At 35.6% G+C, this 12,264-nt stretch overlaps 1 protein-coding gene across 1 annotated transcript in view; it reads left to right on the top strand.

Moving 5' to 3' along the window:
- Positions 1–12,264, top strand: part of NCAM2 (neural cell adhesion molecule 2) — a 168,681-nt gene that overhangs the window by 147,308 nt on the left and 9,109 nt on the right. Inside the window, exon 16 of the mRNA XM_067290097.1 lies at positions 9,888–10,092. Coding sequence (XP_067146198.1) covers positions 9,888–10,092 — 205 coding nt within the window. The remainder of the gene's footprint in view (positions 1–9,887; positions 10,093–12,264) is intronic.

The following is a 12,264-nucleotide window of genomic DNA, read 5'->3' as shown; positions in this document are numbered from 1 at the left end:
TGAGCTCAGAATTTTGGTGTTTGCATTTGCCTCTGTCATAAAGAGCTAGAAGAAAGTGCTGTCAAGCCTGAAATGTTTTATCAATCCAAACAGAAACACAACATGGTTCAACTTTTTTCAGGCCTCCTGACTATGCTACTCTGGTTACAGCTGTCAGCCAGTATAAAGATGCAAAAATCTCTTGGATCTCTGCGTTACACAGTATGATTTTGAATTCCCCAATTAACACAATAAAAATAATATTATCTTTTATATAATAACAGTATTCGAAACACATGCAACTGTATGTTTTCAATACCCATGTCAATCTTAATTAATCTTCACAGTTTCTTATGAATTCCTCCAAGAGACATTCAGTAAATGTGCTGTCAATTTGAATTGAGGGAACTGGGACACAGAAACTTAGTCATTTCCCCAAGGCATTCCAACAGCTTGGGCAAAGAGCTGATGACACAAACTCCGCCAAGCTGCCTGAATTGGACAGCCTTTTTCCCTCGGTGTGCAGGAAGTCTGGGCTGTCTCTGCCCTCCCCTTTAGCTTCCAGGATAGAAAGCAAAAAGCATTGCTTTCAGCAGATGTAAAGTGTGGCTTTTTTGTTTTGGGGGGCCTTTTTTTTTCTCTCCTCTGTCATTGTTTTTTCTGTCCCAAAAATATGGGGGAAAGTAAGTACAGTATTGATCAGCTGACTTAAGTCTGAAGCAGCTTCTCCTGGCTTTTTTCCTTGGCTTCATATGGATGATGCTTACACAGAAAGAGCCTGGACTTTTATCCTGTTTTCTCTGGGGCTTCCCATAGAAGCAGGCAGTAGCAAAAAAATATTTCCTTTAGTTGCTGAGTTGCTTCATGAAAGAAGAGGCTCTAGCTACCTGATAACTCCTCATCACCGTAGAAATTTTTCTGAGGCTTCTTGGAGATAGTTTGATGATGCCAAGAGTAATTTTAAAATAATTAATAAACCACAACTCTGAAGAATATTTTCAATTCATAACCCAGTACACATTTTCTAGTTAACACAGCCTTCTTTCCTTTCCCTTCTCCTCCCTCATGGGACACGGACAGGGCATTCTTGAAGGGGACACTTGAGTCGCTGTTCCCGTTCACACTGCAACATTTGTTTTATTTGGCTGTTTCATTTACATCCTGTATAAGACACCTGCGTGTGAAAAATGCTGTAAAGGGCCATTAGCGTAAATGAGAACTCAAGCCTTACTCAGTACGCAGAAAAGCTCTTTATAAAAAAAAAATCTTCCTTTAAAATGTAAACTCAAAAGTCATTTCATAAAACTTGTCTTTGCAACAGTAAAGAAGAGTTCTCCTGCTCAAAAAAGTATCAGAAAAGCATAACATACACATCTCTAAAATTGCTAATTTTTGTTCCACTGCAGGCCCTGTGGCCGGTGCGTGGCCAGCCCTGCCCAGCATCGGTGCCTGGCGGTACAGTGTGTACTTTGTTTGCCCTTGCTGCCAGTGAAAACGGGTGCAAGTAACTCCATTGTGATCAGGCTCATGTTCATAGTCATTAGTAATGAGCTAACTGATTATTAGTTTTATCAGAGATGGAAAATATGTCACTTAAGGACAGAAAGAAAGGTAGAGGGAGCTTTCACTTTAGGTAGCTAGGCTCAATAATGCTGTCCCATTTTTTTTCAAAGCTGTGTCTAAAGCATATCTGTCAGAATAAAGTTACTCAGTTGTGCAGTACAAGGCACATATCCTCATGTGCTTGTACTTTCAGCAGTATCTGCTCTAAGAGAAAGAGGAAAAAATCACTGAGGGAGAAAAAAAAGGATTAAATTTAATGTTGACTCTAGTCTTGTTATCATCTTTTGTACTAAGGAACTGGATCAAAAAGAACATTACTTATTGTCTTGGTCTCTTTTGCATGTGTTGCTGCAATAAATGCTTGTGCAAGCAATTGTAATTGTTTAAAAGTTGATGCTGCAATTCTGTTGAATTTTTTTATTTCATCTGAGGGGAGACATGTAGGTGCTGGGCACTTATCTGGTTCAAAACCAGGTTTTGTTGTTTTCATTGCTTTTATTAAGCAGTCCATGCAGTCTGGCTGTCAACCAAATTATAGGCGCTTGTTTATCTTTGGGGGGGGGGGGGGATTGGGAGCGGGAGGGCCTTGCTTCTTTGCTTCTTTTTGCCTCCCATGATTTTTATCTCAGTAAGGGACAGGAGTGCTTGTAGTGGACAGCTTTTGTACAAAGCTAAGAATTAGTTCCTCCTCTTTTTAGAATATAGTCTGCTGTCATCATACCGTTTTGTTTAGGTGCTTCACCATAAAAGTTGAGTATGTGCTATCCTCACAGGCTACCAAAGATATAGTCCGTTATGAATAAATATAACTCCTGAGATTTGCTGTGTGTCTCACAGTCCTTGCATCCTGATCACCCATAGCAAAGCAGTTGGAGCACACAACAGCTCCCTTTAAAGCTCTTGTGGACGCTTTCTGGTGGAAAACGAAGGAGGCTGATGCTTGGACAGGCAGTGAGCAAAGAAGTGCGAGTCCCATAGTTTAGACATTTAGATATCCATTGTCTATATAAGAAAATGCACAGAAGCACTAAAAGGCAGTGAAATATACAGACATAATTAAATCTCAGATCTCAGACATAATTAAAGGGGAATGACTCTTTTTTAGCTGCTGCCAATGATTTCCACTTACTATGTACAAATTTGAATGTGCCTACATCCCCAAAGAGAAAAAGGGAAGTACTTGAAACCACTTGGAAAAAAAAGAATAATTGCAACGATTAAAATGAGGAACAGGCCACTTGATATTTGCAATACCTGCCCACAGCACACACACCCCTTGGAATGTTTATATACCCTTATATATCTGGGGTAGACCCACAGTATGCATCCATGTTACCTGTGTGGAATTCTATTGCATTTCTGGTAAATCCTGCTGGTTTTGCTTTTCTCGTGATGTATCCTTGTGCATGTTGTTTGGATGTATATCTTTTTTTTTCTCTCTCTCTCTCTCTCTACAGGTTTTTAGGTTGGTGGTGCTCATTCTGACAGTAGTCTTGGCTTTCCACCCTTATAGTTTTCAATGGTAGAAAAATTTTATACAACTGTTTAACTTTTCGGTACTGTATTATGATTGTTTGGGTGCTCATCAATAGATACTATTTTTAAGATGTATGTATTTTATTGCTTGTAGAGGTTTTGAATAAGTATATAAATCTTGGAAGCCTTTGATTCAAAGCAGGATTCCAGATCAGGTGTACCATCAAAGATGATAGTCATAGTCAGTGCAGCCATGACCATCATAGTTGGACAGCCTGTACAAGAGTACAAAAGGGCAGTTGAAGAAGATGATAAACAAGATGATTCTTTATTCTGCCACCATCCAATGCAGCATTTTCAAATTCCTTCTCTAGCTCACAGTTTTCAACTGCTAAACTCTAGAGTAGTAGTTCCTACTTCAGCTTCAGAGCTATGTGAAAGGAAGGAAACTACTCAAAGCATGATACTGCTGCACAGTCATTCACACCCATTCAAATATAGGTGTCAGATGCTACCCCATGAGCATAGGGAAGTGTTTTGCATCATTGCTTTTTTCCTTACAAATGTAAATAACTGGAAAAGGTTAAGGGCTATGTAGAATCATCTGTCATTCTTTGATCCATGCCTGCTAAGGAGGAGAGGAAGGGAAGAAACACAAAAAGGAACTGAGGTGGGATTTTCAATAGAACTTCATATACCCCTTGCAATTATTATTTTATTTCGCAAGCAATTGAATCTATACACCAGGATTCTGCAAGCATACCAGCAAATTCTGTCACATCAAAGGATCTACATTCATGTAACATCAATCTGAATATATGAATTTTGCCTGTAAAGTTCCTGTATCTTTGTGCAGAAGCAATAGCTTTAATTTTCTCTATACAAAGTGTACCTGTACACTCTGTGTACATTTTGATGGTGGGTCTCTTCAGAAGCTCTTTAGACCTGAATCCCTTTAGAGTGTCTGATCTAAACTGCTTAAAAAAATTCATGCAGAATTTACATTTGAGGGTTCACAAACTTGCATCTTTCCAGTTGTTTCTCTTTACTGGGAAGTTCTGAATTACTTGCCAAAGTTCTTCATTGTTCTTTGCCATTATTTGAAGAATGAGTTGTGCAAAAATGTTCAAGTATGTTATTAAAAATTAGAAATACAACTAATTGAATAAATAAGAGCTTGAAAATTGCCAAAATTTTCCATGACATTTATAGAAACTTGTTTCATTTTTTTATTACTGTTCTGAAAGTTTTGTAATTTTATTTCCTGAAGTACTGTGCATTGGTAACCACATATTTGAAGGAGTGGATGAACAAAGTGATTTTTTTTAAGTTGGCAGTTTCTTTCGTTATCATGACAAGTTGTATTATATTCTTTATGTCACATTTTATATAATAAAAAGCATATTATTTTAAATCTAGCATATATTTGACAAATTATAATTAAAACTCATTCAGAACTATGGAAGCTACACATTTTTTTCCATCAGTGTTTTAAAAGGTACAACTAGGATTAGATTACTAAGACAGGTATACAATAAACCTTTCTAGAAAAATGTTACAATCTGATTCACTCAAATTAAATTTGAATTTATATCATGTAAATTAAGTGTGTTTTCAACTAGAAAAAGAAGGCACATAATGTATAAATACATTATTGTGGTACAGCACAAAATGAAACTAATATTTTGAGTGCATTTGGTACATAATAGAACACTGTAAAAAATCCATTTAAAATCAGTGCTGCTTATAATGTGTTTGTGACAAGAATTGTCGCAGTAAAGCTAATCCCAATTTAATTAAAGGCAAAACTTTTTGATAACAAAATTGTTTTTCAAAGTTGGTTTAAAAGCTATATACAATATGACTAATATTTCATCTAGTCAATAAGTTTATATTTCTGTTGATGTCATAAGACATCATGCAAGATTTCACGTTATTGTGATACCATAAATACATTAGGATATGATTTTTGAAAGCAGTCGAGATAGGTCTAAATCTACTTTTACAGTAGTTGGCATTGCTATAACTATATTACAACTGACTTTTGCAGGAGCAGAGATAGATTGGTACAAAGTCCCAGTAATTTAAACAAGAACAGAAACAAGCCAAAGGTGAACTTAAAATTTTTTTTTTGAAATTAATATAGCTTCATTAATATTAAAAATAAACCATAACACAGGATACTCTTTTAATATAGAACAATCCAATTTCTGCTCATCTCCACAAAGAGAAAGGATGGTCATAGTCCATGCCCAACCACAGGATTTGTCAGTGTTCTTCTTACTCTTCAAGGTGTGTGAGATAAGGGAGAGAAATGTGGATGTAATTTTAGGAAAGGTATCAGAAATAGTAAAAAGGCAGACTTCCCCAAGGTTGTAAAACAGAAATCTATGAACGAATGGAGGGTTCCAAAAGGAAAAGATGTATTATAAAGTCAAAGACAGAAGTAGCTTCACAAAGCTGCTGAAATAGGTGGAAGAAAAGTTGAGATTAAATGACTAGAAAAAGGAAAATGAATCAGAAAACCAGGACCGAGGCAAGGCAAAAACAGAAGAGGCCCAAGTAAAGTGAAAAGGAAATATAATAAATAAATGAAGGAATATGAAAAAAAGTTCTAAAACAATGTATAAGTATACATGTAAAATCGGTCAAAGAAAATACCTTGGATATCATACCTAATTAATTCAGTTACTTGTTTCCACAAGCTTCCACAGCTCGGTGTTCAGTGAAAGGTTATAGGATATTCCTTGAGATTTATAAATTCTGCAGGGTTTTCTTATTATTATGAATATTAATGCTATTTCTGGTGATTTGGCACCAACTAGATATATACCTTTTGTTGCTCCAGACTGGTCCCTCCCTGGCCATTGGAAGAGAAGGTGAGGAATAGCCTTCTATATCCCTTACAAAACTCGCATATGGATAGATGAAAGCCACAGGCTCTGTGCAAGTAGATGTCCAGACAATTTGGAGGGGTCCATTTCTAAAGTAACTGAGGTTGTTCTTTCCTTATATAAATCCCTTTCACGTGTAAACCCACCGAGGGTCTGCTCAAAACTATCAAAAAGTCAAAGTTTTCCCATTAAGATGATAAATGTTCTAAGAGAAAAATATCAGAAGGGCCAGAGACTGGCAGTGATGTCTTCACACAATTTAATCACAGCTAATTATTTCCCAATTATTAAGCTTGTAGTGTAGATGCAGTTGTAGTGTAGATGCAGTGTTTTTTCCTGGGACGGGAGACCGTTGAACTCACCATACCAGTCTTAATACCAATATTAACTCCACTAATATGTTTTCATAAGGTATTATAGTAAATATAATAATACTGTTAACAATATCAATAATAATATCTTAGAATTTTTTTGAAGAAGGAAAATAAACTCTTTTTTATTCTTTATGAAACTGTTGAGTAGAGTACATTCATTCTAGGGTCCTGACCTTGCATGGCTCCCACAACCTAAGCTCTCAGTGGATTTTATTTAACAAAAATGAAAGCTGATACAGTCTTAATGTAAGGCACTAACATTGCTGCAGAAGAAAATCGTAAGAGTTCTTCAAAGTTTGTTTTCACAATAATGTGCAAATTTACTGATTTCCATGACCAATTTCTTCCAAAACTGTGTTAATAAAAATATCTGATGTAATATGTTGAACAGAGATTTTCTTCAGTGTTTCTGAAGAATATTTAAATGAATACTGGATAATTTGGATTGAAGGGTACATGAAAAGTTGCTGACCTTGGTGTTCAAAACTTAGAATGATGATATAATAAAACCAGAGATAAAACTGGTCACTTTCAGACAACCATTTCATTATGTTTTACCATTAAAGGCCTAGCAGGTGAGGACAGGATGAACTGACTTTTCATCTAAAAACAAAAACTTGGGTTGTGGTCAACAAAGTTATACTGCTCTAAGCATCTACTACATGAGTAATGTCTCATAGTACACAGTACGTTTCATTACATATTACAGTTATAGCTAAGTAGATACTATGGTTAGTGTCTGGTAGTGCCATTTCTGACTGAGGCCCAGCTGTGCCAAGTACGTACAAGTAAAGATGTAGCAGAACAAAACAGCTCTGGCCAGGCAGAAGGTCACTGAGCTTTTGCTACAGCTTCTTGCTACTACAAGCTATGACTGTCCAAAGAAGTGATTACATCCGTGGAGTGATCTTATGGCTTCTTTCAACCTTAGAAATGCATAATGTTTGTTATATTTAATGGAGATGAGTATGTATTCCATTCAAAACCTTACTATTTTTAATAGTTGCAGACATTAGTTTGCAAAATACTAGTCTTGCAAAATATGTCCTCCCAGTACTCTAGATTTGCATTCCTGCCAAGCCTATTAATATTATTTAAAATAGTGTAATCCTTTTATACATAATCTGACTTGAGACAGGCAGGATGGAATAAAAAGGAAATGTATCCATCATAAAGAAAGACAAAACTACATAACAATCAAATACTTAGGTCTCAAATGTCTCACCAATACCAAAAAGATTAAAACTGAAAAAACAAGTCTTATCCACAGCTATGACAAATGAATACAAATATCTTCATACAAAGAAGCAATAGTATTACTATAAACATTTCCTTCACTTGCCAGAGAAAATATAGCGTAGCCGTTTCTGTCACTGAATCGCTCCTGGGTGGGAAGCTTGCTGCATCACAGTGTTCCAGTGAGACAGAAATGCTGTCTACATCAATGTTATCTTCTCATGGAAAAGACCTGGTAACACTGCATTGAAAAAAAAAAAAAAAAAAACCTCCCTAAGAATACAACAGCAAAACCAACCCCAAATCTCTCAGAAACTATAGATTTGAAAGATGTTAATGTTTGTTGATGTTAAAAAAAAGAAAATGAATTCATGTGAAATGTCAGCTTCATTGCTGATGGGGCTCATTGCTGTGCCATTACTTTAGTTATTTATATAATTTTTAAGTCTTTTTTGAGGAAAGGAAATAACTTCAAAGTAATATATTTATTATTTATTTATTTCCTTCACTTGCCAGTGAAAATATTGCGTAGTTGTTTCTGTCACTGAATTGCTCCACATCACAATATTCCAGTGAGACAGAAATGCTTTCTGTGTATTATTCATATCTATATATAATTGCATATATTTATCTATCTTTACATCCATCCATCCATCCATCTCTCCATTTACCCATCCATCCAAGTATACACACACTGAACTCTGGCTTATTGCATAATAAAATTCTAAAGAACAGTGCTATAATAAAAAACCCCATACAATATAGAATGAACTTGATTGCATAAGAGGTAAAAGATTCACATCCTTTGAGAAAAGTTTTTACAATTTTGAGAGTTCTATAAAATAGACTAACAAAGCCCAAATTTCTTTTAATATGTTATGATTTAGAAAACATAGAAAGTGTAGAAAAATCATTTTCAAATTACATTTGAAAGGGTAAAGACATCATATTTGCTTTGAAAATAAGCAAAAAAATTAAAGCTTAAACAGTATTCTTAAACTCAAAACAGCCCACAATTTATCATGGAGACAGAAGGAAGAGAAAAAAGAGGAAGATGATAGTAGTAACCCCATTAAAAAATTTACCATATTATATTATGTTTTGCTCTTTGTTATAACCGAACCCAAATAATCTGCTATAGGAAAAATCTTGCTCTTATTTTGGCAACAGGCATAGAGTTGCAAATGGAAGTGTACCACTGCATTGCTGACTAGTACATCATGCCAAGGCATGATAACACTAAGCAAATAATACTGATGTGCAATGTTTTACTCCTTTGTGGCATTTATTTGCGCCATAGCATCACACTAGACAATTGCCATTGGCCATTTTTTTAAGGACCCTGTCATGAACTACAATGATACTTTCTTAAGCTAGCTGGTTTCAGGAACTGTTATTGAGGTGGTATTTTTTTTTTCCTAGTCCATTGATCAGATGCAAATCTTCTCCTTTAGAAGGGTAATTTGAGTTTACAAACACATTAGTTTCTGTTCTTCTCAGAATCCCAATATTCGAAACAGTCTGTAACACCATGGTATATTATAGAATGTCAAATGAGTCAATTACATTTAAGTCATTACAATTACAATTAAGTCATTAAACATATTTTTCTGATATTTATACTGAAGTAAAATTAGTTAAGCATCAGCTTTTATAATACAAAGGCAGCCAGGAAGATCAGATGCAAAATACATTTATTTTTTAAGTATATGAATGTATTTTCAAGTTACAACACTGTAAAAAATGAGGTTCTGACCCTATAATCATTTAAGAATATGCATAATTTTCCTCATACTAATTTTTCTAAGGCTAAGTGCGTACAACTGTTTGCAGACTATTAGCTCAAATTAACTTCTTTGAAGACTTTTTGATTCTACTTTAATTCAAAAAATGACCCTTACAAGAATAAATACAGTTTTTAGCACTCTCTTCAACCTTTCAGTAATTCTGCTTAGCACCATGTCTAATTAATTAAATTTGAAACTCAGAAAATGACAATTTATATTGACTATTATTATGATGAACTTTTAAAATTTGTTTCTTAGGCTGCATACTGATTTCTCTTATTCTTGGAATATTGAGATATGATGTTATTATGTAACTATTAAACCATGTCACTTTTGCTCTGTGAACATATTAGAATTTTGACAGTGGGAAAATATTAAATGGAAAAAATGGCTTTTGTTCCTTTTTAATCAGGTTGTATACATGCTTAATGCTCAAAACTGTTTATTTCCATTTATTTCTGAATGGTTCATTAGTAAACATCCTTTAACATCCTGGTCTATGGTTTCCTTAAAAGCTTTAGAAAATATATTCTTTGGCATGAATTTTATTAAAGAATTCTAATTTTCTTTCCTTCAAGACACTCTTTTTAATGGTCTTGGACTCGGTGCTATCATTGGCCTTGGAGTGGCAGCACTTTTGTTAATCCTTGTTGTGACTGATGTTAGCTGCTTCTTTGTACGACAATGCGGATTGCTAATGTGCATCACCAGGAGGATTTGTGGGAAAAAGAGTGGTTCAAGTGGAAAAAGTAAAGAACTGGAAGAAGGAAAGGCTGCTTACTTGTGAGTATTAATCATGTATTTTGGAAACATCATTGAAAGAAAAACTTGGTCGTCCAGCTTGTATTAACTTCATGGCAATTTTGCAGTGTGGCAAAGGGAATGCTTCATAAACTACTTCTGCTACTTGGAAGAGTAATTCAGAGTTCCCCTGAAATGTATAGAAGTGTGGTGGGGGTGGGGGGGTGTATGGGTGGGTGGGTGAATGTTGCCTTAAAAGAAAGAGAGGAGAAGAAAAGAAAAAAGAAAAGCATCCACCATAATTCACTTTAAGATGCTCTGTTTGTGCAACTTGGGCTACTCTGATAAAAAGTAAAATCAATCATATTTCAGTAACAGATACAGGAACATTTTCGGTCCATGAGAAAGGGGTGACAGAGCATTTTAACTCCATTTATATCAATCTGTCTTTGAGCTGCTAACGCCCAAACTCAACATATGATTGTGGCAGTGCCAGTAAATTTGGGAGCAAAGCACAGTAGGTTTTGTGGAAAATCTGTGAAAGAGCTTGTCTTCTTAAATACAGCTATTGCTGAAAAATCTTGTCTCTTACCCATGAAGTTTTGGAATTACAAGTATTGCTGACTTTTAAAAATAGAAGTGCACAGAAGCACATAGCTGAAATTGCTGGTGAGTGTGATTATTCTTCATAGCAACAGTTAATGATTGCAAAAATCAGTGGGAAGGAACAGCCATGATTCTAACAAATACCCTTGTGTAGTGGCTACTTCATCAGAGAAATGGGAATGAACTGTTCATTTATGGGCAAGTATGTTGCCTTAAATGGTAACAGAAGATAGTGAGATCTGTGGCAAAACAGTTCCAGTACTGACTGCATAAAATAATAGTGTTTTAAAGAACAAATGTTTACAGGGTTTTCAAAAGGTAACAGGGAGAGAGGATTGCATCTGTTCCCTCATTTTAAACAGTTTTTACTAAATATGGCAGCTTCACTTCCTCATTATCCTCATCTAAAATACTTCTTATACATATGCTGCCATATTAATGAGAATGCTGTCTTTCCATGGCTTAAATAACATTTACTGGTCCTGTTCCTGGGTGCTGTAGTGCTCTGTGTAGTCAGGCCTGCGCTTCATTCTGCTGCAGCTTCCCAGGTGCCGTCCTTCCCTGGCTGTTTGTAGCGGAGAGCAGTTTGCAGACCACGTTGTTTGCAGCTGTGTCAGGCTTCTTTGGTGCCTCTAGCAGAGATGCAAGACTCTCTGTTTGGTTTTAGTTTTCGCTGGTGTGTTTGAAAGACTGTGTCTTCCTTAGGTCACTTTATTACATTTCCTGGTTGGGTTCTCAAGAACCCTTTTTGAAATAGCTCCGTAGAACAAAAGCAATCATAAGCAGGCACACAATATTTACATCAAATAATGCTTCTGAATAAAAGAAGTTATGCCGTAAAATAACTGTTTTGTAATTATTCACAGCTTACAGTAAGAGGAAGAATCACACCAGTTTCTCTATCATGTTAAAGAAGCGTGTCCTGTTGAGTAGAATCAGCATTTGAAGCTTCTGGCTCCAATTCAGCTGTCCTTTCCTACTGAACAGAGCACTTTTAAGCTTACGCTTTAATTTCGCATTCAGGAAGTAACTAAGTACGAATTGGTGGTGTACAGACTCTTCTGAATGGGAAGACCTTAGGGAACTAAAGTCACAAATGCCACTTGTCAGCAATTTATACATTGCTATCAACATCTAATACACAAATGCCATCCTGTGCTGTCCCGGAGAAGCACGAAGCTGGTCATTTAACATTAATCTCTCTAGGGCACTTCTTTTGCAGAAATGAGTATCTTTAATTATATTTCTTTCCTTGTTGAGGTGGTCTTCTGTGAGTCATATATTCTGGGACTGTTCTTATTTTAGCTTATTCTCTGCCTAAATAAAAATAGCGGGGATGTCAGGCTAAAATTTCGAAACAATCTTAAACAGTCAAAATTTAAATTTGTGTCATGCCAACTGCCATTCCCTAGATGACACTGACATTTCCCTCTTTTGTATGTGTCAGTTCACACTCTCTTTTTTTGAGAGTTTAATTGTTACATTTGATTAGTAGGAAAAACATAGTCATTATTTATGTACCATGTGTAGTATTGCAGATGCTATAATGCATGTAAAATACATACAGCACATTTCTGGCACAGAAGTGGCTTAATGTGATTCCTACAA

This window comes from Apteryx mantelli, chromosome 1 (genome assembly GCF_036417845.1).
Source record: "Apteryx mantelli isolate bAptMan1 chromosome 1, bAptMan1.hap1, whole genome shotgun sequence".
NCBI classification, from domain to species: Eukaryota; Metazoa; Chordata; class Aves; order Apterygiformes; family Apterygidae; genus Apteryx; species Apteryx mantelli.
This window is presented reverse-complemented; position numbering and strand designations above follow the sequence as displayed.